A 27654-nucleotide genomic window follows, 5' to 3' on the forward strand; every position below is an offset into this window, starting at 1 on the left:
CCCACACTCCAAAAACATGCAGATTATATCAACTGGCTACACTAAATTGCTCATAGGTGTGAATGAGTGTGTGACTGGTTCTTCATCTCCATGTTTAGCGTTGCGATAGATTGGCGACTTATCCAGAGACAAATCACCAATCTATTGCAGATGGCTGGCTGGATGGTCAGAAGGATGGTCGGTTGGACGGATGGCCGGTCTGCCGTGACCTTCTATCTAACAGGACAAGTGGACCAAAATCAAGCCAATAAAATGCCCTCACAGCAAAAGAGTCTCCAGTTTTCCCTTTAATCTGTGACCTATTTATAGCAGGCTGGAGCTTGACTGTTTTACTATACAAAATACAAATGTCAGGTCATATTCACATGAACAAAAACCAAAATGTGTTTAACGCACTCAAGTGCATCACGGTGCTAAGTGAAGCTAGTCGCTGACTGTTAATGAATAAAGAATGACAGTGCCCAAATTAAATCACAATATTTAAACAACAACAAAACAAATCTCACATCAGGCTAATCCTATTTACACCCCATGTTAGACACATTGTCAGTTTCAATACAGTGAAAATCTTGATTATTTGAATAACACGCTGAAACCTGAAAGTAAACTAAAATCTTTAAGAAAAATAAGAATATGCTTGGCTCACTGACATGGTGCCCTTTGTCTAGGTTGCCTAATAGTTAACAGGCATGCAACAGTCACATAAATCTGAAAGCAGGCAGCCAAGTCAGATTTTCCACAAAGACAAAAGCATTGTAGTAAGCGATAGTGATAACGGTCTCATCCAGCTGTCTTTCAAAGAGCTGGAATGCTCCTGTCACTTCTACCGATATAAAAGCACAGACAAGCCTTTGCAAACAAATTAAACTGATTTACATTAGCTAGACAAGTCATACCAGGAGAACAAAAACAGTGCTCTGGTGACAGAATTGGGCCAAGCGCCAACTAGACTTGAAGGTGATAAAATAAAATGCTAGAGGCACCAAACACCAGAACAGCCTTCACACAGTGTACAGAACAGATACCCATTTTACAGTCCTAATAAAGATCAATGTGGGATGTCCGGTCTGGGCTGTATGTATCTAATATGCCAAAACCAGTGACTGGTAAGTAATCGCATTTTATTAATTAAATAGGAATAAATTAGAATCTGCCATTTAAACACTCAATTAATTCAGCAGTCTTCTGGGTAAATGTCAGACAAAACATTCATACTCTAATGGACATGAAGTCCCTGCAGCTGAGAAACACTGAGCTCCGGTCAACACCAAGGTCAAATGGATTACTTGTTCAAGGCGGCAATCGAGAGTAAACCAAACATAACTCCACGTTGTGCACACACTTATAATCACTGTTGAAGATAACAGGCTGTGGGCTTGTTTGCCAAATGTATTTAACTGTATTAAAAAAAATTCTGCTGTACAAGTTAAAGTTTCAGTGGTTAAAGTGTATATTATGACTTTCAGTAGCGTGACCATGACAACCTTTTGAGCCACAGAGCTACGTTAAAGACCATGCAACGTGAGAGCTGATAACATCATGCCACACCTCAGCAAGAATATTTGAGGCTACACATATTATTCATAGGCAGGGAACAAGCAAAACATGGCCTAAATGCAACATTTCGTGAAGGCTTTACTTCAAATCCAAGCAAAACCTGCTGAAAATCAACACTTTACATGTCAGAACTCACAGACAAACAGACTTGTGAGAGCAAGAGAAAGGGCGTAGCTGCTCATATTTAACTGACAGATGGCTTATTTCCAAATATTACATGAAGATTTAAAGCAAATCTCTGACATTACAACTCAATGGAAAATAGAAGGTTGAATTATGAGTAACAAAAAGATTTAAAAGGAAACGTGCTCCACATTCAATTTAAGCCTGAATGCAAAGAAATACAGAAAATGATTCATGCTGACTGCTATTGCAGTTTTCTGTTGTGCTATACACTCACACATCAAGTCGTACATGAAGACCTCATTTCTTTGTTTGAACCCACTTTTTCTCCCTATTTAGCAGAGATGGGACCAAGTCACACATGTGCAAGTCTCAAGTAAGTCTCAAGTCTTAACCTTCAAGTCCCAAGTAAGTCCCAAGTCTTTTTTGTCTTGGGCAAGTCAAGTCAAGTCACAGGCTATGTCAAGTCCGGTCAAGTCAAGTCCTATAATAAGTCAAGTCAAGTCCAAGTCAAGTCACCTTAGGTGTATTGGCATAATTTTAGCAGCAGAATATGAATTTAATACATTGAAAAGGCAATACATAAGTAAATGTCAGTAAACATCCCTGCCTGGCACATGTGCCCAACCTGTTAAATATTTGCATTTTAAATACTCATGTTCTGTAAAATACATAAAACAAAACAGTAATAATGTCACAAAGTTATTTATCGATGGCAAAATTGATTGCAAGATTGAAAGCCAACTAAGTTTCTCACATTGTCATCAGCCAACAAGAAAAATAAACAGAGAATTGGCATTCTGTTATGTGCGTAGTTAAAAGAGGGTAGGACGACACCTTGGGTTAACAGGGGCATGAGCTCCTCCAATCTCTAACCACGTCAGATGAGATGATTATTATTAATAAGATACACGTGGAGAAACCTGAAGTGACTTTGATGCATGTTTGCGCCAGAAAAAAAACCCCCCAAAGGATAGAGAAATGTGTCAGACATAATTTAGGTCTCAAAAAGAAGACCTGTTCGCCCGTGCAAAAGTGACATCATCTTACCCCATATGACAAGCTACAGAGGTGTGTGCAAAAGCGCTCTCTCTCTCCCTCTCCGAGGCTGCCTCAGCCTGTGCGGAGCGGGGACATATAGAACGACTTTGGCGCGGGAGTCTTGGTTCCCGCTATAATAGATTGTTACGAAAATAAATGTTAAATGAAATATGCATCCTGCGCATTCCTTTCCACAGGAACTTTGCTCACAACGTTTCGGTCGTGGCTAACGCACTGTCCTCCTTACCACAAGTGCAACGTTTCGGGAACAATACGGAAAGGACAGTGCGTGGGATTCATCTTTCCTTGAACAATTACCCGGAGACTTTTTAAATTACCTCACTGGGAAATATCCAATGCACCTGTTCAGTTACAGAGTTGTGCTCTCTAAATTGTAGTCATTCAGACCATTGTTTTGGCCGCCTGGTAGCCTGACATGATGATATGATGTGAAATCTGTGAACACATCGTGGCAAGGGGCGTGCCGGTATATAGCCCGCGCAGAGAGCGTGCCTGATGGACAGGGCGGTGACAACGCAACGGCAGTGCAATCAAAATTACTGAAGTATGTGCATATTACATTTTATTTTCACAATAAAAACACGATGGAAATAACACTCAAGTCACTCAAGTCATCGTGTGTCAAGTCAAGTCCCGAGTCTTAAACTTCCAAGTCCGAGTCAAGTCTCAAGTATTTTCATGTTTTGTCAAGTCAAGTCACAAGTCATGAAAACAGTGACTCGAGTCGATTCGAGTCCAAGTCCCCAAGTCTCAAGTCCCCACCTCTGCTATTTAGACAACAGAAGTTCCCAACAGATTCATCAGGTCTCCCCCATCACACAACAGTAGCAAGGGGTCAACATAAACTTCCTTCAAGACACATAAGTCTTGTTGAATTGCTGCTCAAGCAATGTTATAGGCAGCTAAACACATATGGAGGAGCACACTAAACTGCTTACTCTGTTTATATGAACAAAATCCTGTGATCAGCTAAGCAGCTCATGGATGGCTGCAGCATTGTCAAGATTCAAACTATACTTTAGACATATTGCCAACTTCTTTCATATACAGTACAGGGCTGTGTTGGAAAAATTGATTTTCCGATTCTGAATTGATTTGCATATTATTTCCTGAAGATCGATTCGTACGTCCAAAGATTGATTTTTTTTTTTAAATTATATTTTTCCCGGTGAACTTTAACCCCACTCGTCGCGTCACTGAATTCGCGCAGGCGGTCTGGATGCAAATGGCGCGCCTTTTGGCGGATGCCGCCTTTTTCACGGCTGAATCGTGCAGATCCGATTTTTTTTTGGGGGGGGGGGGGGGGGGGGGGGCGTTGGAGTGTCAGAAGAAAACAGTAAATCAGAAAGCTGCGCACGTTTGCGCAGCTTTCGCGCAAACGTGCGCAGCTTTCTGATTTACTGTTTTCTTCTCATACTTATACTTCCTATGTTTCATGGACTGTAACAGCATTTGCTTATTTAGTAATTTTAATACAGAATTTACTTTGATGAAATTATAATCAGACACTCCAACGCCCCCCCTAAAAAAAAAAAAAATCGGATCTGCACGATTCAGCCGTGAAAAAGGCGGCATCCGCCAAAAGGCATGCCGTTTGCATCCCTGCACGGTGCGAAAAGAAGCTGCCTTACTCCTGGGCATGTAAATGAGCTCCTTTTTCTGCAGAAGAATCTTTTTGTACCCAAGTGATGGCAGTTGATGGACAGTTTACCCAGTCTGTCTCAGGTCAAGTTTAAGGTCCAGTCGGAATTTATTTTTGTGTGCACTTTAACAGGAAACAGCGTTTTTATTTACAGTCTGAAGTTGAAATTTAAGGTTTATTATTTATTTAAGTTTAAAATTTAAGGTAAATTTCAAGTTTAAGTTTAAATGTCCTGTTTATATGTTCACACTTTAAAGGCAATTGAATGTTTTATACTTTTTATATTTTGAAGATTTTACACAAAACTGAGAGACACTTATGTTTCCTAAGGTGCTGTATCTTTGGTTCTTATTTGCAAACAGTATAATGACCGTTAGGTTACTTTGAAGCCAGTAACCAGCAATCTGTTTACATTTACATTGGCTAAGAATCTCTTTTTTCACATTATAAAATAAAAATGCATTTGTGTGCAACAGCAACAGCTTTTGGGTGAATTCTTAATCTTAATAATGCACCAGGTTAGTGTCCCATTTGGACACTATTGTTGCAGGTATAGAGACCTCTGGCGTCCTCTGTTTTCTGTCTTGATTCGCCTTTCTGTGAGGGGGTTTGATCATTATCATTTTCACCAGTCTTACAGCCATCATTAACTACCAACACTTGATTAATTTGCTGTTGAATGTCAATATAATACAAGTATTAATATGTTGCTTAACTACACAGTCAAAAATGGTTCTAATAACACTAACCCAAATCGATATTGGATCGAATCGAATCACATCAAATCGTACAGAGTCGTGATAATCGATTCTGAAGCTTCAGAATTGGAATCGAATCGATTCTTGAAATTTGAATCGATACCCAGCCCTAATACAGTACCAGTCAAAAGTTTGGACACACCTTCTAATTCTTTATTTTTATTAACTAAGATGCTTCACAGCGGGCGGCACGGTGGTGTAGTGGTTAGCGCTGTTGCCTCGCAGCAAGAAGGTCCGGGTTCGAGCCCCGTGGCCGGCGAGGGCCTTTCTGTGCGGAGTTTGCATGTTGCCCGCGTGGGTTTCCTCCGGGTGCTCCGGTTTCCCCCAAAGACATGCAGGTTAGGTTAACTGGTGACTCTAAATTGACCGTAGGTGTGAATGGTTGTCTATGTGTCAGCCCTGTGATGACCTGGCGACTTGTCCAGGGTGTACCCCGCCTTTCGCCCGTAGTCAGCTGGGATAGGCTCCAGCTTGCCTGCGACCCTGTAGAACAGGATAAAGTGGCTAGAGATAATGAGATGAGATGCTTCACGTCTTAAAAGTAATGATGAATGTCGTTCCTCTTTACTTAGTTGAGCCGTTCTTGACATAATATGGATTACTACAGTTGTAGAATCAGGCTATTTACTGTTTGATCTCAAACTCATTAAGAAGGTAAGAAATTGCACTGATTAACTTTTGACGAAGCACACGTGTTAATTGAAAAGCATTCCAGGTGACTACCTCATGAAGCTGGTTAAGATAATACCAATAGTGTGCAAAGCATCAAGGTAAATGCTGGCTACTTTGAAGAATCTAAAATATGAAACATTGCTTTTTTTAACACTTTTTTTGTTTACCACATAATTTCATATAAATGTTCCATGTGCTATTTCATATTTTTGAGGTCTTCAGTATTGTTCTACAATGTAGAAAATAGTCAAAATACAGAAAAACCTATGAATGAATAGGTGTATAAAAGTACTTTTAACATATACTATGTTTGTCGTTGCTCGTTTTTCAATAAATCCAGAATTATTTTTAAAAAACACACCCCACCCACAAAGATTTGTTTTTCTAGAAATGTGGACCATAAGATAAAATAACCTTATGGTGCCAAATAGCTACCAGTTGGATACTACTGTCTACTGTTTGACAGTACTAGGGAGCATTTAAAGGACATGGGACATGAAACATAAATGCACGCTATATCAGTTTCTTTCCATTAAAAATATGAAATAATTGCATCAACAAATACAAAATTATCTATTAAATTCAGCAAAATCGTTATATTCGTGATGATTATATGGCATTTCTGCTCGAGCTCCGATATGCATATTTTACAACCGGAAGAGCCGCTGTCATGTGATCATACGTCACAAAAACTTTCGGGTACAGCACAAGCGGGTAGATGAATATGGAGAAGTGTGAATCGTGATGATGACGAATGCAACAAAATAGTTTTTGTGTCTTGGATGACAAGAAAATTGTTTCGTTTTTAGAGTGTTTAACGTACATTGAACATCATGGTGTATTGCGACCTCCCAGTCAGTCAGACGCGCTGTCACTCCTGTTAGCAATGTAGCTAGGCTCAGCATGGCCAATGGTATTTTTTGGGGCTGTAGTTAGATGCGACCAAACTCTTCCGCATTTTTCCTGTTTACATAGGTTTATATGACCAGTGAAATGAAACAAAGTTCAGTTACACAAATTGAAACGTGAGAATTTTCTATGCTATGGAAAGTCCGCACTATAATGACAGGCGTACTAACACCTTCTGCGCGCTTCGACAGCGCATTGATACCTTCACTCGGAGTTGTACCATTATTTTTTAGACAGGGCGGACGGACCAGGGCATTCGCCCGCCTGGCCGTGCCCGACGAAGAGCGCTCTTGACCGGCTTGGGAGGCAGACGGCAGCCCCTCCTGGAAGTGTGGTTTTACCATGGGCCTCATGCGGTAAGGATTAGTATTATAATTTTGGGTGTATCAATTATTGATTATCATAATTCTGACTCGTTTCGCCATTTTGAATGTTTTCATCTCGGACTCTGGAAGCATTGTATCTCAATCAATCTCGAAAAATATCAGCAAAAAAAAAAACTAGCTTGCAACGGACTTTAGCTAGATCTATGATGAACTTTCAATGTATGATACAAAAATAATACTTCTTTCAACAGATCATTAGCCTTTGAGCAGAATTGTTTTTAACTTACCAGGATGTGTTATCGAGCCGACTGCTTTCAGTTTCATGGGGATTGAATGAACTCTCACTCTCAGAATCATCTGACCCGTCAGAGTAAAGACAAGATCTATGTTCATGTGAATTTCCAGCTATCGGTTCGAATTGATAGGGTCTAACTTCACATCTCTGTGAAACATCGGGAATGTCACTGTCGATGGTGTCCATTTCGGTAACCTGTTTACATTAGATTCCCAAGCGCTGGCTCCTTGAAAAGTTTTTGTGACGTCACGGGTCACGTGACCGCTTAGCTAATTAACGAATCATTGTTTTACACTGATGTATAAAAAAGTTGAATAATGTGATGATTTTCACATTTTTGACACCCTGCAGTGATTTAGATGGTATTTCTTATGTCCTTTATACATAATTACACCCAGAAAAAAATCCATGTCCCATGTCCTTTAACGGTTTCTCCCATTTTAACTTAAATAACTTAGACTATTTAAACTCTTCATGCATCAGAATAGTAATTAATTAATTAAAATCAAATATGCATAGTTTGCTACATGTCACAATGCGTGTGACCAACAGCTGTTGTTTAGGTGACTAGTGCAGGGTTTTGGCTAAAGTTTATTTCAAGCTCAGTTGCTGCTGTCATTGTAGTCGGTGTCTCATGTTTCTGGGCTGTGCACAGGTCCCAACCACACCAGCCAGCCAGAAATCTATGCTAAGGGTCATTGTGTCTACATGATTCAGATGGACACAAAACACAACTAGTGGACTATTTATGGAAGCCAGCAGAACTCCGTGCCTTCTATACATAGGTTATTGACAAAAGTGCAAGTATATTTTGGCCAGTCATTTTATTCATTAGTCTGTTTCAAAGAAACACAGCTTGTTTCCAACTTGGCTGTGACATGACTGGGGCCGATGTGTGCAACGTGATGTGTGCAAATTCCCAGCGCAGCTCCATTCTTTCAGAAAAATACTATCACCCAGAGATCATTAACTGATCTACTGTACTGATGTGCTTCAGTTGCCACAGTTTGCTTTTATCGAGTATTGAATGTTCTGCTTCCTCTTCAACCACTCTGTGCAATAAACCGGTTTCTAACACCAGAGTACAACACATTTACAGTCAAATGTGACCAATAGATCAGTATGATTTAAATATTGATCAACTTCTTGTTACCAATGAAATATCAACTCCCCTAATAAGGACAGAATTTGAGGTCATAAAAATCGATAAACGTTGTGAAAATGTGCTTTTTACGCTTGCTTAAGAGCCCTGAATTCTTATACACTTATATTTAAAGTTTCATCACTATCATAGTTGGTAGATCTGTACGAATATGAATATGTATCTTCAAATATGCTCAAAAGGGAACATCAGATCTGCTCTGCGGTTATTAGGCTAGTTTAACCTTACTCAGACCTGCTGTTCCAGGGCCAACCAGAGAAGCTGTCCAAGCCCAGGTCTGAGGGGGCCCCAAAAGGTTTTAGTAGACCATTGACATGCAGGATAAAATCGTCTGAAATACGTCTTTTTGACCAAATTATGGTGATCAAATACGTACATCTTTGCAACATCTGCAATTCACTGAATAAATTCATATTTACCCCATTTTGTAAAATGGTGTGGTCTGCTTTGTTTTTATGGTAAGAGCTTCCACACCTAGTGAAATTTTATGGTGGGTTACAGAGCTAACATGTCAGGTACACAAAACAGAACAGAAAAAAAGGAAGAATGACTGGTTAACTCAAGATGCTGCAAATTTCTTAAAGCAATAGTGAATTAGGAATTATTATCTCTAGCCACTTTATCCTGTTCTACAGGGTCGCAGGCAAGCTGGAGCTTATCCCAGCTGACTACGGGCGAAAGGCGGGGTACACCCTGGACAAGTCACCAGGTCATCACAGGGCTGACACATATGCCACTTTTCCACTACCAACGCGGCTGAGTTGGGCTGAGCCATGCGGTGCTGAGTTGGGCTGAGTCGAGCTGAGTGGGGCTGTTGGAGTTGCATTTCGACTACAACCGCGCTGAACCGTGCTGGCTGGAAGTGGGTGGACACATTGGGTGGAGTTAGCGAAAGTGGGTGGACGTCACGTGATGTCGTTAGGCGGCGCAAACAGTGGCATCAGTGACCTTTTAAGCGGTAGTCTCACGACCCGGATAGTAAACAATAAACATGGAGGACATGGAGTCGTTAGTGTTGCTGGTCTTGGTGCTGTGGCTTGTTGTCACCGACAACGCCAACAGATACTGGCAAGAGCGTATAGATGAGGCGAGGCGCATAAGGCTTCAGAAATTCTCGTAATTCGTAATTCTTCTTCCGGGTTTACGGTGTTTACAGATCCCAGCGTGCTCGCGGGGCGTGTGTGGGCATGTGAGGACACTCCTCCTCACCAATCAGTGCACAGGGGAGTGTCTGCTCACGCCCCTAGCCCCACTCAGCTCGGTTTGGCTCGCTTCAGCCCCACTCCAAAACCGTGCAAGTTTTGGGTGCTAAGTAGGGCTGAAGCGAGCTGAGTCGTGCTGCTCTGAGGTAGTCGAAACGCGAGCCGTGTCGGGCTGAAGTGAGCTGAAGCGAGCTGAAAAAGGGTAGTGGAAAAGGGCCAATAGACACAGACAACCATTCACACTCACATTCACACCTACGGTCAATTTAGAGTCACCAGTTAACCTAACCTGCATGTCTTTGGACTGTGGGGGAAACCGGGGCACCCGGAGGAAACCCACACGGACACGGGAAGAACATGCAAACTCCGCACAGAAAGGCCCTCGCTGGCCACGGGGCTCGAACCCGGCTCTTCTTGCTGTGAGGCGACAGCGCTAACCACTACACCACCGTGCCACCCAAAAATTAATTAGGAATTCCTGAATTAGGAATTAGAAAAAAAATTATACCTCAGTTATGACTTAGAGCTGAATGTTTACATTTTCACAGTAAGGGTATATTTGAGAGTGTTTCCTTGGCGACCTTTTTTAAATGGTTCATCATGGGCATGGGCAATCTGCCCAGTGAGACTCATCTTACTAATGATACAACCAGCTTACAGTTTGAAAGAAATCATTCATTTATGCACTCTGAATGTTGTATTTAGGACAAAAGTATTTAAAAGTATTTGCTAAGAACAAAATGCTGAATGTCTTTCAAGAGAATTAAATGGATAATTAATTACCCCAATAACTATTGTAATATTTAATTCAGTATGAATTTATAAATCCAGTCAAAAATTGGTCTTATTTTTCAAACTGAATATGAACAGATTTATTTGTAAACCAGAGGTATGAACACTTGCATAAAAACTTCGTATTTCAGGGGATGAAAGCTGGTTTATAAATCAGTTGGTAGCTTCACATAAAAAGGATTTGTTTGACAGCACTCATTGGATTGAACAACGCACAGTACAATGGGAAAGTCTAAGGAGCCAAGTGCAGATCTGAGAAAGAGAATCACTGATTTATACAACTCAGAAATGTCTCTTGGAGCATTTTCTAAGCAACTGCAGAGTTTAAGATCATCAGTTCTAACAACTGTACATAAGTATAGGTTAGTGGGAGGTTTGCCAAGCAACTTTGCTGGAAGAAGACCTAAACCGTCAGCCTCAGTTGCGAGGAAACTGGTTCAGATTGTCAGGAACAGCCCAGGAATCACTAAGGCACAGGCCTGCCATGAACCGGAAGCTGCTGTAACACTGTCTACAGTCAAGCAAGTTGTACATTACTATGGACTGAGAGGCTGCTGTCCAAGAAAGAAACCCCTGCTCCAAAATTCAACACCTGCAAGTCTGACTAAAGTTTTCAGCTGACCACATGAACAAAGAAAAAGCCTTCTGGAGGAAAGTTTTATGGTCAGATGAGACAAAAGATTGAGTTGTTTGACGACAATGACCAGAGGTACAGAGGAACACTGTACCAACTGTTAAGCATGGTGGTGGTAGCATCATGCTCTGGGACTGTTTTGGTGCCACTGGAACTGGTGCATTGCACAAAGTAGATGGAATAATGAAGGAGGACTCCCTCAGAATTCTTCAGCATAACCTCAAACCATCAGAAACTTGGACAAAATTGGGTGTTCCAACAGGACACTGACCCCAAACACACATCAAAGCTGGTTGTGAAATGAATAAAGCATGCTAACAAGTTTAAAACAACTTCTGACCTCAACCCTATCGGAAATATGTGAACTGTGATCAAAACTCAGGTCTGAGGCAGGAAACACAAATTTAACTGAACTCGACCAATTCTGCCAAGAAGAGGGGTCAAATATCCAATCATAATTCTGTCAAAAGCTTGTTGATGGCTACCAAAAGCATCTGGGCAAGGTGAAACTTGTTAAGGGACATTTAACCTAACATTAGGTGTGCTGTATGTGTGTATATTTATTTATTTAACCCTGGATATATAATTCTAGTCCTGTATTGATTTCAGAAAACCCAAAATAAATTAAAACTTGTGGGGGAGGGGAGAGAGAGGGGAGCGAGGACATCAGTCAAAAATAACTTTCACTTCTATCTCTGAGAAAGTCTTATTTTGCCTTTCATTCACATGATGCAAGAGCCTTGTCTTTTATGGAATGTTGTGGATTGTCTGACAAATTAAGCAGAGTTGGAGACGCAATTGTGTCTGGGGCCCTCCAATATGACAGCATGACAATAAAGGTGCTTCAGGACATTTGTAGTTCATGATACAATTAAGTAATTAGCATGCTGCCATTGTATAAAGTGCTGTGTAGGCCCAGTTGATCTAGCCTGCTAATGCTTCAATAGGAATAGGGATGAAAGCCCATTTACAACTGGCATGAACATGCATCCTGGGTAACTAGATCGTAAGTGGTCAGCACCAGGTACAGGTGTGAACAGGATTAAATGCTTCTTTAAGTCATCTTGTGATGTGATCAATCAAACCACATTTGAAGGTGTTCTGGGATGCATATGGCCACATCACATTTGTAGCGTAAACCTGAATGTGTTTATTAAGCATCTTCTGATGGACTGCGCCATTGCCCAAGCCAGAGAATACATAATCATTGCAAGATTGTTTGGAACTTGTGCTGAACTGATATACATATTTAGGTAGTACCTAAAAGCAGAGCTCTTGATGAGTGTATGAGCAAAATATTTGCACAAAATCAACCTGAATAGAATAATAATATTATAGCATATGAACCATCTAACTGTGTATTTCATGTCAATAGATTGCTGCATTGTCTTGTGACAGCGATACCAATAATGAGACATACATCGCAGTTACAAATACATATTTATTCCCTTCTTGGACACCGCATGGCATGCGCCAGAAACAACACCACGACATTTATTATGGTGTGACTCTGCTGGGTGCCTGGTGGACAGCAGTGAACCAGAGCTTTCACTTTACATAATTACTATACAGTTACCATCCAATATCAAATTTGATATTTCAAACAGTTGTCTGGTTACATTTGTCACATCCACGCGCATTGGCGCTCAGAGCATGCAGCCAGACTGCAATTTTGCCATTCGGACCAATTAGCATGCACCTGTTCCTGATTAGAGCACAATCATAAAAGGACTCCCAGTAACACACAGACTTTGCGAAAGCCTTGTGTTGCTTTTTCTGGTTTTGACCATGTTTGTGTTTTTGGACTGTGAGTATTGTATTACATCTGATATCCTGTCTGTGCCTCACTGCGTGTTTTTCTGACTCTTTATTTGTCTTGGTTTTGGATCTGTTTGCTGGCATGTTTTCAATAATACTCTTCCTGCACTTATATCCGTCTACCGCCCTTTTTTATGAAACTGCCATGAATATTTTCCATAATAATCCCATGGGTTGTTGGGTTTTTTTTGTAGTTCTTTGGTAACTGAATGACATTCACAGCAAAATGTAACTTTTTTTTTTTTTTTAGTTGCAGTACTCAAGATAATGATATTAAATAAAAAAAAAAATTCACACTGTATAGGGTATCTTTTGACCCTAAAAAAGCATAGAAAAACTGGCTATGTTTAACTCTGAATGCAAAATCTTTTACGAGGAAAGAAAAGTCAGTAACGGAATTACGTCAGAAAAAAAAAAAAACCTGAACTTAAGAACTTTCATTTCTTAAAATTCAAACTAAGATTTCTCTCAAGCGACATTGCTATAATTGGAGTGATGATTTTTAAATATATGGTTTTTCAGTACATTTTGCCTTGGATTCCATACTTTAGCAACATCACTGAGCTGACAAGTTAAGGCAATCTTAATAATTTCATAATTTTGGCCTTTCTGCTGAAGACTTGCCCCCCCCCCTTTTTTTAAAGCAAATTAAAAATAAGCACTGGATAAAAACCCATCTATCTTATGCAAATAAAGATACAAATTTCGTTGTCCGATGGTCAAGTGTTTATGGCATATGTTAGCATGCACTTTTGATCTGGTTCCGTGTGGTGGTACACATTCGTACATATGGATGTCATACGCTCAAGCAATCAAAAATCAGCTAGACACATTTATTTAGTATGGGGCGCCACTTCGTGCATGCTTTGCACGCATGAAGAGATCCGCTAATAACTTTCCACCAACCACTAACAATAACTGTCCGTTGCACTTCTAATGCACACCCAGAGCTGCTTCTTGCATCATCTTATCTGCCATTCATTTATTAGTTTTATTAGCAGACAAGGCAACTGAAGAGTATGAAATTTACTCCAGTAGAAACAATGTATGAAATCTGAACACAAGCGGTCACAAGAGATGCATTCACAATGCCAAGTGTGAACAGCTATGCATCTCAGCTGTCCTCTTGTGACCTGATCATTGAAGACAAACCAGTAGTGAACGGGTCCTGAAGTAACATTTCCATTAACATCTAAGGGAAAGCTAATCAGTAAATAGGGACGGAAACTGTACTTAGAAGTGCACATTCAATGACTGTAATGCTTGAGCTTTAGTGAAATATGTAAGGAAGAACAGAAGAGTAAGAATGGTGACTGTCATTGCAGGACTTGATAAGACTGTCAGAAGGAACACCTTACTAAACCACCTTATGTTTGCTCTTCCTTTAAACCCACCAGTAGAATAGCAACAAAAAAAATGTGTATTTAAAAAAAAAAAGATACCCAAAAGACCTTTTTCACATTTCTGTGTTACAAACGCAGAAGAATTAATTAATTAATTGATTGATTGATTGATTGATTGATTGATTGATTGAACCCAACATCTGGTGGGATCGAGAACAACAGCAGTAAATACAGATTACGATCATTGCAACATCTATAAATACACAAATTCAAACATCCCTCAAGCTTTTCCGCATTCCCCACCAACATGCTTGTGAGAAAGAACTGTGCTATTCGCTGGGATGAGGGTGAGCATTTTAAGAGTCAGTACATGTCTGTAACCAGCATTTCAAAGAACCTGACTACTGAACAAAACCACTGGCCTTGAACACCTAAAATATGAATGGACAGATCAAACCTGTTGTTCAGCAAAAGGTCAGAAAAGCTAGGTGTGTGTGTGGGTTTCTGTATTCTGATGATTTTCTACACTAGAACAATACTGAAGACATCAAAACTATTAAATAATTTCATATAATGTTCCATGTGTTATGTGGTAAACAAAAAAAAGTGTTTAAAAAAATGGTGTTTCATATTTTAGATTCTTTAAAGTAGCCAGCGTTTACCTTGATGACGCTTTGTACACTATTGGCATGATCTTAACCAGTTTCATGAGGGAGTCACCTGGAATGCTTTTCAATTAACAGGTGCCTCGTCAAAAGTTAATTAGTGCAATTTCTTGCCTTCTTAATCCCTGTATCCGAAATCACTCACTACTCACTATACAGTGGACTATATAGTGAATTAGAATGTATAGTGAGAATTATTACACCCTATATAGTGCACTCAAAGTATCCCACAATGCACTGTGAAAAAGTAGTGTACAACCAATGGTCACAAACCAAACAATATATACCATCATGCATTGCGGTTGCACTGAAAAAAAAATGTTGGTGTGAATGGACAGAGGAAGAAACATTATAAACTGACATTCAAGTACAATTAAAAATAGTAAGAGAATAAAAAAAGCTAAAATAGAATAAGACAGATAAAATACAAGAATAAAAGTTGATTTAATAAAAGGCAGCGGCAAAGAAGAAAAAGTATTCAGCCTTGATTTAAAAGAACTGAAAGACGCAGCAGACACAAAGTGCTTTATATTTATTAATGTGGGAAATCCGCCCAGTATAATATGTATTTATCACAAAAATACATGCATGTATTTATTATTTTGAAAACCCACCAGCCGACTGATGTGGCACGTTTTAATTGTGCGACAGTAATGACGTAAATAACGTCGCAGCGGAGTAGAGTCCGAAAGTGTGTTTTCATTTTACCAATGAGCTCACGATATAGTCCTCTATATAGTAATTCCCTATATAGTGAATAGTGAATGAGTGAGTGATTTCGGACACAGAATGTGTTTGAGATCAAACAGTAAAGAATAAATAATAAATATACAGTAACTAGTACTATTCCACAACTGCGGTAATCCATATTATGTCAAGAACCATTCAACTAAGTAAAAAGAAATGACATTACTTTAAAAGGGAGACTGCCTTTCAGATTTTTCCAAGTGTAGGTCATAAAAAGAATTTTCCTTAAAACCCAATCATTTTTGTTTAGTGGACCGAAAGCTACTGAATTCAAAATCACAGACTTCCAATTTTATTAGTTTTTTTTAATAGAGCAATTAATGAATTTAGGCCCACATGGCCCTAAATTCTCTGCTATTTTTGCCTGCTTCACCATGACCCCATTCAAGATACTACGTCATGCATCATGTGATGGGCACAAGGCATTGTGGGATACAAATTTGAAACAGGAGAGGAAAATGGAGGACATGAGTGTGTGAATGAAATGTGAAAGACCGACTACAGTAATGGAAAGCGAGAAGAAAAGACGTTATGTAGCGAAGGAAAGGAAACGCAGGACCAAACTAATAAATATCGGTGGTCAGCGAGTACCTCCGTGTGATCAGCTGTTCGTTTAGCAACAGAATGATGTAACCATCAGTGCGCTGAACCATGTGGTTCAGCGCACCCTCGCTTTTCAGAAGGTCAGGGTTCTCTATGTACATGACCAGCTTAATGACGAAACTGGCAATAAAATCTCATCTCATCTCATCTCATTATCTCTAGCCGCTTTATCCTTCTACAGGGTCGCAGGCAAGCTGGAGCCTATCCCAGCTGACTACGGGTGAAAGGCGGGATACACCCTGGACAAGTCGCCAGGTCATCACAGAGCTGACACATAGACACAGACAACCATTCACACTCACATTCACACCTACGGCCAATTTAGAGTCACCAGTTAACCTAACCTGCATGTCTTTGGACTGTGGGGGAAACCGGAGCACCCGGAGGAAACCCACGCAGACACGGGGAGAACATGCAAACTCCGCACAGAAAGGCCCTCGCCGGCCACGGGGCTCGAACCCGGACCTTCTTGCTGTGAGGCGACAGCGCTAACCACTACACCACCGTGCCGCCCGGGCAATAAAATCATGAGAGTAAAAAAAATAAAAACCTGTAGATGGCAGTAATCCAACACTGTGGATGCCGCTGCAGTAAAACCCAAAAGAAGAAGGTAAACCAGTACATGTGCACACGAACTTCCTCTGTCTGCTTGACTGTGCGAAGCGAGCGATTTCATGCACATTATTTGTGAAGGAATCCCCTCAAATTAAATAACTTCCTAGCCATAGAATGGCCTGGGTTTTTTTTTTTTGAGATATTACAGAAATAAACATATATCACAATGACCAAATTTCAAAGGGAACTACATTTCACAGATTTTATGAAATCGAAAGGCCGTCTAGCTTTAAGGTATGAAGTGTCTTTTAATTAATAAAAATAAAGGAAAACCATCCTCAACATTCTCCTTCCAAGGAAAACCACTGAATTAGAAGTTGTGTCCAAACCTTTGACTGGTACTGTACAACACACACCCACACATTTGTCTCACTATCCTCGTGAGGACCTTTCATTGACAGTTAATATTGTAGTTAATTAATGCTGTGCCTGCACCTAAACCTAACCTCAGTGATGAAAAGGGAACTTTTTGGCTCCCCCCCCCCCCCATTTTTGTTTAAAATAAATAAATAAATAAATAAATAACCCACAGCAATTTCCTTGTGGGGACCATCCAAATGTCCCCACAAGGTCAAAATTGCCAGATTTTACTATCCTTGTGGGGACATTTGGTCCTCGGTAGTATATAAAAACAAACACACACAATAAACCATAGCTAAGAACACTCAATGACTTTTCACAGAAACCTGATGGAAAGTCTCAATCCTCAGTTCTTAATTAAGCTCCAAGACTTCATCCTTCATGTCAGAATTAAGCATGACTGAGTTTGCTCAACTGGTGAACTCTGGCTCATCTTACATGAATCAAGAAAAGGAGGACCAGAACACAGCTATCAAACTTGAGACACTTCAGATACTGGCCAAGCACTGCTTACTCCTTCAGCTTATAAAATATCATCCCAGTCTCTTCGCATTGCATAAATGAAAGCTGAGATGTTGCTTGCCAGCTCATATCTGTGCTGCTGAGAGGTTGGAGAGATCATCATTTTTGTTGTTTTGTTCTTTCGATCAGAACCAACAGATTTCTTGAGACCAAGGTTAAATGAGACGATCTCAGCTGTAGCACTTTGAAGGTGTTCTTGATGTTTAAAGGGTTTTGCAGAGGAGTTTAAAAAAGCAGCTTCTGTATGGCTACATGTACAGTAGTAGCTAAGAACAGGGAAATTCCTCACTGTCTGTCTGGCACAGTCCTATCCAGCCAGTTTTTCTTGAACAACATGATCATGAGTTGCTTGTATGGTGTTCTTGACTGCTGCATGCACTAACATGACACTCTTTTCCAAGAACAAATCCTCCTGGCTCATATTCAACCACGAAAAGACTTCATTCATACAAAGACAGACACCGTGTTTATTTGGAACCATGTGGTTCAGTGCACCCTCGCTTTTCAGAAGGTCAGGGTTCTCTATGTACATGACCAGCTTAATGACGAAACTGGCAATAAAATCTCATCTCATCTCATTATCTCTAGCCGCTTTATCCTGTTCTACAGGGTCGCAGGCAAGCTGGAGCCTATCCCAGCTGACTACGGGCGAAAGGCGGGGTACACCCTGGACAAGTCGCCAGGTCACCACAGGGCTGACACATAGACACAGACAACCATTCACACTCACATTCACACCTACGGTCAATTTAGAGTCACCAGTTAACCTAACCTGCATGTCTTTGGACTGTGGGGGAAACCGGAGCACCCGGAGGAAACCCACGCGGACACGGGGGGGAACATGCAAACTCCACACAGAAAGGCCCTCGCCGGCCACGGGGCTCGAACCCGGACCTTCTTGCTGTGAGGCGACAGCGCTAACCACTACACCACCGTGCCGCCTGGCAATAAAATCATGAGAGTAAAAAAAATAAATAAATAAATAAAAAAATCTTTCAAATGACCTGATCTGAGGAATCACCAGTAGTTTTCATATATGGTTTCAGTCATTTGAATGTTGAGAGTTAAATGTTGCATTGCTTGTGACATATTTTGCAGTTACTTCCAGAAAGGTCACTGTTTAAGAATGCAACATCAATGGAAAAAACATGAAGGATATTGGCAGTGTCGTGTTCTTCAATTAAGAACAATACAATCTGGAGATTGACATGTACCGTATGCATGCCCTGCACACACTCGCACTCCTGTTTCACACCACAGTTAGACTACAAGTGAGCCTAGCTCGGACTAGCAACAATCAATACAACAGTTGATGATATAACAGGTTGCAGGCATATAATAAATTTCTCTGGAGATGAACACCTGCTCATATCTAGAGATAACAGCCACATAACACAATAGATTTTCGTGTTCATCATTAAACTGTCAGGAGGCCATCCAGCTCAACAGTGCCAGTTTGTTTTTCACACTGCTAGTCAAACGAGGCATACCAAGGCTTTTCTCAGAAAACACACTCATTTCACTAAGAAACTTTCAGCTTTTAGAAATGGTTGTTTTACAGTGTTTATATATATATATATATATATATATATATATATATATATATATATATATATATATATATATATATATATGAGTGATTCCACGCTTATGGGTACTGAAATGGGGACATGAACTTATTCACCTAAAACCATTTCTTTTTTTACCATCAGGTCACAAAACATGTAATCTTTAATGAATGATATGATAAAAGATAACTTTAATTTTCTGAGATGTAATAAAAACATATTTATATGCCAAAGTCAAGCCTATGAGTTCCAAAATGATGTCTGTTACATTACTTCTGTTACGATTGTCCATCTCGCGTCTGTTACAAATTAATTACAATCTAGCTATATACCATGTTAATCTTATTGAAAGAATGTGTATGTTTATTCTACTACACATGTTTATTAATTATATTTGCTAAAACATCACCTTCCTATGTTTCAAAAAGTAATTCTACATTGTTAAAATTGAGAATATATATGTCCACAACACTTCTGTTACGTTCTGACTTTGGCATATAAATATGTTTTTATTACATCTCAGAAAATTAAAGTTATCTTTTAACATATCATTCATTAAAGATTACATGTTTTGTGACCTGATGGTAAAAAAAAGAAAAATGGTTTTAGGTGAATTTTTAAAAATAAGTTCATGTCCCCATTTCAGTACCCATAAGCGTGGAATCACTCATATATATATATATATACACACACACACACACACACACAGCTCAGCGTAAATGAGTACACCTTTGAAAAGTAGCATGTTAAACAATATCTCAGTGAACACAAACAATTTCCAAAATGTTGAAAAGACAAAGTTTAATATAACATCTGTTTAACTTATAACGTGAAAGTAAGGTTAATAATATAAACTTAGATTACACATTTTTCAATTTTACTCAAATTAGGGTGGTGCAAAAATGAGTACACTCCACAACAAAAACTACTACATCTAGTAATTTGTATAGCCTCCATGATTTGTAATGACAGCACCAAGTCTTCTAGGCATGGAATGAACAAGTTGGTGACATTTTGCAACATCAATCTTTTTCCATTCTTCAACAATGATCTCTTTTAGTAACTGGATGCTGGATGGAGAGTGATGCTCAACTTGTCTCTTCAGAATTCCCCAAAGAAAATAACTTCTTTACACCACAAAGGTGAAGGCTACAAGAAGATCAGCAAAACTTTACTTATCAGTCAGAATACTGTAGCAAAAGTGGTACAAAAATTTAAGAAAGATGGAACTGCAACCATCTCACAGAGACATCCAGATCGTCCACGGAAGTTAACACCTCGACAGGAGCATCTTCTGATGAGAAGGGTTGAAGAAAATCGGCATGCAAGTTCACTGCAGTTATCTAAAGTAGAAGAAAGCCAAACTGGGGTGACTATTTCCCGTGACACAATACGGGATTTTTAAAGGGTTTTTTAAAAACCTGCCTAGAGTTTGCCAGGGCCCATGCTGACAAAGATGAAGACTACTGGGACTCTATACTCTGGAGTGATGAGACCAAGATAAATGTTTTTAGAACTGATGGCTTCAAAACTGTATGGCGTCGCAAAGGTGAGGAATACAAATAAATATGCATGGTGCCTACAGTGAAACATGGTGGTGGCAGTGTCCTTATGTGGGGCTGCATGAGTGCTGCTGGTGTCGGGGAGCTGCATTTCATTGATGGCATCATGAATTCACAGACGTATTGCTCTATACTGAAAGAGGAGATGCTACCATCACTCCGTGCCCTTGGTCGTCGTGTACTTTTCCAACATGACAATGATCCTAAACACACATCTAAGGCCACTGTTGGATTTCTGAAGAAGAACAGGGTGAAAGTGATTCAGTGGCCAAGTATGTCTCCTGATCTGAACCCAATCGAACACCTATGGGGGAATTCTGAAGAGATAAGTTGAGCATCACTCTCCATCCAGCATCCAGTCACTAAAAGAGGTCATTGTTGAAGAATGGAAAAAGATTGATGTTGCAAAATGTCACCAACTTGTTCATTCCATGCCTATTATGCACACACACACACACACACACACACACCAAATCAACCATAACATTAAAATCACTGATGAGTGAAGTGAATAACATTTGATTATCTCATTACAATCAGTGACACCTGTCAAGGAGTGGGATATATAGGGCAGCAAGAGAACAGTCAGTTCTCGAAATCAATGTGCTGGGAGCAGGAAAAATGGGCAAGCATAAAGATCTGAGTGATTTTGACAAGGGCCCAATTGTGATGGCTAGATGACTGGTTCTGAGCATCTCCAAAATGGCACATCTTGTGGGGTGTTCCCGGTATGCAGTGGTTTTGTACCTACCAAAAGTGTTCCAAGGAAGGACAACTGGTGAACTGGTGACAGGGTCATGGGTGTCGAAGGCTCATTGATTCACATGGGTCCACTCCCACAGAAGAGCTACTGTAGCACAAACTGATGAAAAAGTTACTGTTGGCTAAAACAAAAGTGTCAGCATTAACTTTTTCAGCAGTTTGTCAGTGCTTTTAATTTTATGGCCGATCGGTGTATATAATATACACTTTTGGCGGCAGAGCATTTGCTGGTATCTGTGGCAAATGAATCCAATAGGATCCATGGTACAGCCACCTCGGTGGCTTGTAGAGGAACCAGTATGACAGCCAATGGATGGTATCGACCAACTAGGGCAGCCTCCTTATCAACAAAGTCTGAACTCTTGTGAACCTTTTGGTATCAGATTTTGTGGCACGACACCGTATGCCTTACCACTGTGCAAGGCGTGTTCTTGCCTTAAGGCCCATAAATGACCTTGTCCAAATTAAACCTCCCAAACAATCATTGAATCGACAGACAGCCAAAAAAGAAGCAGCATACTTTTAAAGTGCACCAATGCAAATCAAATCAATCAGGTTTTGTTTTAATATGATCTTGTAGAATTGTAAGTAACTTTGAATGACTGATAAAATTATGAAAGAATGTTACTGCCTTCACAAAATATGCATTTCTTCTTCCATCCATTATCTGTAGCTGCTTATCCTGTTCTACAGGGTCGTAGGCAAGCTGAAGCCTATCCCAGCTGACTATGGGTGAGAGGCGGGGTACACCCTGGACAAGTCGCCAGGTCATCACAGGGCTGACACACTCACGGTCAATTTAGAGCCACCAATTAACCTAACCTGCATGCCTTTGAACTGTAGGAGGAAAAGCCACGCAGACATGGGGAGAATATGCAGACTCCACACAGACAGGCCCTTGTCTGCTACTGGGCTCGAACCCAGAACCTTCTTGCTGTGAGGCAACAGTGCTAGCCACTGCGCCACCGTACCGCCCACATTTCTTCTTCTTCTTGATAAAAATGATTTGAAGGTCAGTGTGTCCATCCCAAGCTTTACTTTTCAATTGGGTTTTGAACAGCAAAAAAAAAAAAAAAAATAGTGCCCAAGCACTTTAGTTTTAATAATAGCATTAGTGTTACATTTAAAGCAGTTTTGCTGTCTCATATACTAGTGCATCTCAAAAAATTAGAATACCATGAAAAAGTTCCTTTTTTTCATAATTTAATTCAAAAAGGTAAACTTTCATATATTCATTACATGTAAAGTGAAATATTTAAAGCCTTTTTTGTTTTAATTTTGATGATTATGGCTTATAGCTCATGAAAATCAGAAATCTAGTATCTCAAATTATTAGAATATTCCCTAAGATCAATCAAAAAAGGATTTACAATACAGAAATGTCCAACTTCTGAAAAGTATATTCATTTATACACTCAGTACTTGGTTGGGGCTCCTTTACCATGAATTGCTGTATCAATGCGGTGTGGCATGGAGGTGATCAGTCTGTGGCACTGCTGAGGTGTTATTGAAGCCCAGGTTGCTTTGATAGTGGCCTTCAGCGTATCTGTATTTTTGGGTCAGGTGTTTCTCATCTTCCTCTTGACAATACCCCATAGATTCTCTATGGGGTTCAGGTCAGGCAAGTTGGCTGGCCAATCAAACACAGTAATATCATGGTCAGCAAACCATTTGGTAGTAGTTTTGGCACTGTGGGTAGGTGCTAAGTCCTGCTGGAAAAGGAAATCAGCATCTCCAAAAAGATCGTCAGCAGATGGAAGCATGAAGTACTCTAAAATCTCCTGGTAGATGGCTGTGTTGACTTTGGACTTGATAAAATATAGTGGACCAACACCAGCAGATGACATGGCACCCCAAATCATCACAGACTGTGGAAACTTCACACTGGGCTTCAAACACCTTGGATTCTGTGCCTCTCCACTCTTCCTCCAGACTTTAGAACCGTGATTTCCAAATTAAATGCAAAATGTACTTTCATCTGAAAAGAGGACTTTGGACCACTGAGCAACAGTCCATTTCTTTCTCTCCTTAGCCCAGACAAGACACTTCTGACATTGTCTCTGGCTCAGGAGTAGCTTGATATTAGGAATGCAAAAGTTGTATCCCCTTTCTTGAAGATGTCTGTTCGTGATGGGTCTTGATACATTGACACCAGCCTCAGTCCACTCCTTGTGAAGCTCTCCCAAGTTCTTGAATGAACTTTTCTTGACAATCCTCTCAAGACTGCGGCCATCCCTGTTGCTTGTGCACCTTTTCCAGCCACCCTTTTCAGGAATGACCTTCTGTGGCTTACCCTCCTTGTGGAGGGCATCAGTGATCATCTTCTGGACAACAGTCAAGTCAGTAGTCTTCCCCATGATTGTGGTTGTGTGTACTGAACTAGACCAAGAGATACACTGTGTTCATACTGTTTTACTCAAACTCGAAATGAAATATTCTAATATTCTGAGATGGGGTTTTTTTTAAATGTTTTTGTACTGTATGTCATACTGATTAAAATTAAAATAGAAAAATGCTTGGGGCGGCACGGTGGTGTAGTGGTTAGCGCTGTCGCCTCACAGCAAGAAGGTCTGGGTTCGAGCCCCGTGGCCGGCGAGGGCCTTTCTGTGTGGAGTTTGCATGTTCTCCCCGTGGGTTTCCCCCACAGTCCAAAGACATGCAGGTTAGGTTAACTGGTGACTCTATTGCCACTTTTCCACTACCAACGCGGCTGAGTCGGGCTGAGTCGAGCTGAGTGGGGCTGTTGGAGTTGCATTTCGACTACAACCGCGCTGAACCGTGCTGGCTGGAAGTGGGTGGACACATTGGGTGGAGTTAGCGAAAGTGGGTGGACGTCACGTGATGTCATTAGGCGGCGCAACCAGTGACATCAGTGACCTTTTAAGCGGTAGTCTCACGACCTGGATAGTAAACAATAAACATGGAGGACATGGAGTCGTTAGTGTTGCTGGTCTTGGTGCTGTGGCTTGTTGTCACCGACAACACCAACAGATACTGGCAAGAGCGTATAGATGAGGCGAGGCGCATAAGGCTTCAGAAATTCTCGTAATTCGTAATTCTTCTTCTTCTGGGTTTACGGTGTTTACAGATCCCAGCGTGCTCGCGGGGCGTGTGTGGGCATGTGAGGACACTCCTCCTCACCAATCAGTGCACAGGGGAGTGTCTCCTCACACCCCTAGCCCCACTCGGCTCGGTTTGGCTCGCTTCAGCCCCACTCCAAAACCGTGCGAGTTTTGGGTGCTGAGTCGGGCTGAAGCGAGCTGAGTCGTGCTGCTCTGAGGTAGTCGAAACGCAAGCCGTGTCGGGCTGAAGTGAGCTGAAAATGGGTAGTGGAAAAGGGCCATAAATTGACCGTAGGTGTGAATGTGAGTGTGAATGGTTGTCTATGTGTCAGCCCTGCGATGACCTGGCGACTTGTCCAGGGTGTACCCCGCCTTTCGCCCGTAGTCAGCTGGGATAGGCTCCAGCTTGCCTGCGACCCTGTAGAAGGATAAAGCGGCTAGAGATAATGAGATGAATGAGATGAGTCTATAATATATAACATTTTCACTTTCTTAAATAACTGATGGAAAATATTGAACTCATCTCATTATCTCTAGCTGCTTTATCCTGTTCGACAGGGTCGCAGGCAAGCTGGATCCTATCCCAGCTGACTACGGGCGAAAGGCGGGTTACACCCTGGACAAGTCGCCAGGTCATCACAGGGCTGACACATAGACACAGACAACCATTCACACCTACGGTCAATTTAGAGTCATCAGTTAACCTACCCTGCATGTCTTTGGACTGTGGGGGAAACCGGAGCACCCGGAGGAAACCCACGCGGACACGGGGAGAACATGCAAACTCCATACAGAAAGGCCCTCGCCGGCCACGGGGCTTGAACCCGGACCTTTTTGCTGTGAGGCGACAGCGCTAACCACTACACCACCGTGCCGCCCAAAATATTGAACTTTTTCACAATATTCTAATTTTTTGAGATGCACTAGTATAGTCTTAGTCTTTTGGTGCAAGTAATTTACACCCAAAATGTTGAAAAACACTGAAATGCATTTGGAGGTTTCATTTAATCCTGTGCAAGCTGCAAGAGTGTGTGTGTGTGTGTGTGTGTGTGTGTGTGTGTGTGTGTGTGTGTGTGTGTGTGTGTTCCAGAGTCCGTGCTGATGACGCGTGAATGATAAATGAATCATCAGAAAACCTCTTGGCTGATGATATTTGATTGTCTTCATCACGAGCAGCGCCATGTGGAAGCTACACTTTCACGTGCAACGACCATATTTTTATATGAACAAGGCAGCTCTGATTATTAGGGAATTAGAAAACCAGACAACATAGGTAATGGGGGGGCACGCACCTGGTCTGGGTCGCACGCCTTGAACACATGGCAGGCCATTTCGCACTCCGGGTCGTCCGGCTGGCTGCGGATGAGGTAGGCGAAGTAGGCGAGGTCATGACTGTTATGGATGAAGCGCGAGATGCACTGCGCTTTGTGCTCGAATATGAAGACGGACGAGCTGCTGCTGTTGGCAGGCACGCAGCGGATCGTAGGAGGGCTGAGGGAGAGCTGGACCTGGCGAGCCTGAGCCGGACCGGACTCGCTCTTCCTACGGATTTCAGCCACCAGCCAGGGCAGCATGGGCAGCGTGGTGCGGCGGTCCAGCGCGCTGCAGCCCACATACCACAGCGAGAAGCTCCTGTCTTTCCCTTTCTTCCCTTTGTCCTCCACTCCCTCCATCTCAACTCGGCGAAGACAAAATGAAACTCTAAACCAGCTGGATCTCAGTTGTGCAACAAATCACATAGAGTGTGTGTGTGTGTGTGTGTGTCCCGTCTCAAACAGCTTTCTGCTCTCTCTCAAGTATGTAAAATGTTCTGAGGCGCTCAGAGCAGCAGGGGCCCCGCATGGAGCTGGAACAACAGAGTTGCACTTTTTTTTTCTTCTTTCCCCTACAGAAATAAGTCGTTTCTGGTTTTCTCCAGACACCTCGAATTAATTTCACGCCTACAAACCGCGTCCATGCTGAAGGATGAAGGGCAGGGCTGCAGTACGAGTGCGAGGAGAAGAAAATAGTGAAGTTATCGCACTGAAACGTGGCGACTCAAGTGTGTGTGCAAACACAACACACAATACAACACAAACAGTGTGGAGTCTCCTCCAGGCTGAACACACGACGCTGACAACTCGTATACTCCAGCAGACACTCTTCTCTGTAGGCACTACTTTAGTTTGTTATTCTTTAGTATACTGGGCGTCGTTATATTTTGCTTTGTTTGTTCTTCTTCTTTCCTTTCGCTACTATTGACAGCAGCAGCGTAGCAACGTTCTCCTCTGCCTGCCAGGCTGCAGCTCCAGGAGGCGTGGCTCTGACCAGGGAATGGGCGGAACCCGTGCACACTTCTCACAAACGCTTCCCGTCCCAAATCAAGCTCGATCAGACTGTTTATCGAACCGAATACTATTTATTGCGGTAGTGTGCTGTTTTGCACGCAGCCCAGGGACCAGCGAAGAATGCGCTACACATGTGCAGTCTCAGCTCCTGCATACCGTTTATAAAACAATCCTAACCCTGAATCAGTAACCAAATTCATTTTTAAACAGCTAAGCTACTGAAAGGCTAGAAGCTTCCAACAACTCAAAAATACATTCGTTTTAATGACGTTTTTCAGAGGCGTGGCCATAAAAGGGCTCTGTCGTCGAAGGGGCGGAGTCATGACCAAAAATCATCTCATTATCTCTAGCAGCTTTGTCCTGTTCTGGCAAGCTGGAGCCTATCCCAGCTGACTACGGGCGAAAGGCGGGGTACACCCTGGACAAGTCGCCAGGTCATCACAGGGCTGACACATAGACACAGACAACCATTCACACTCACATTCACACCTACGGTCAATTTAGAGTCACCAGTTAACCTAACCTGCATGTCTTTGGACTGTGGGGGAAACCAGAGCACCCAGAGG

At 41.5% G+C, this 27654-nt stretch overlaps 1 protein-coding gene across 3 annotated transcripts in view; it reads right to left on the reverse strand.

Moving 5' to 3' along the window:
• Positions 1-27299, reverse strand: part of tbc1d4 (TBC1 domain family, member 4) — a 66339-nt gene extending 39040 nt beyond the window's left edge. For 2 of the 3 annotated variants that reach the window (XM_060929541.1, XM_060929539.1), the window contains exon 1: positions 26054-27299. In XM_060929541.1, coding sequence (XP_060785524.1) covers positions 26054-26434 — 381 coding nt within the window. In that variant the 5' untranslated portion in view covers positions 26435-27299. The remainder of the gene's footprint in view (positions 1-26053) is intronic. The other variant, XM_060929540.1, reaches the window with a different exon arrangement.
• Between the last annotated feature and the right edge of the window lie 355 nt (positions 27300-27654).

This window comes from Neoarius graeffei, chromosome 9 (assembly GCF_027579695.1).
Source record: "Neoarius graeffei isolate fNeoGra1 chromosome 9, fNeoGra1.pri, whole genome shotgun sequence".
NCBI lineage: Eukaryota > Metazoa > Chordata > Actinopteri > Siluriformes > Ariidae > Neoarius > Neoarius graeffei.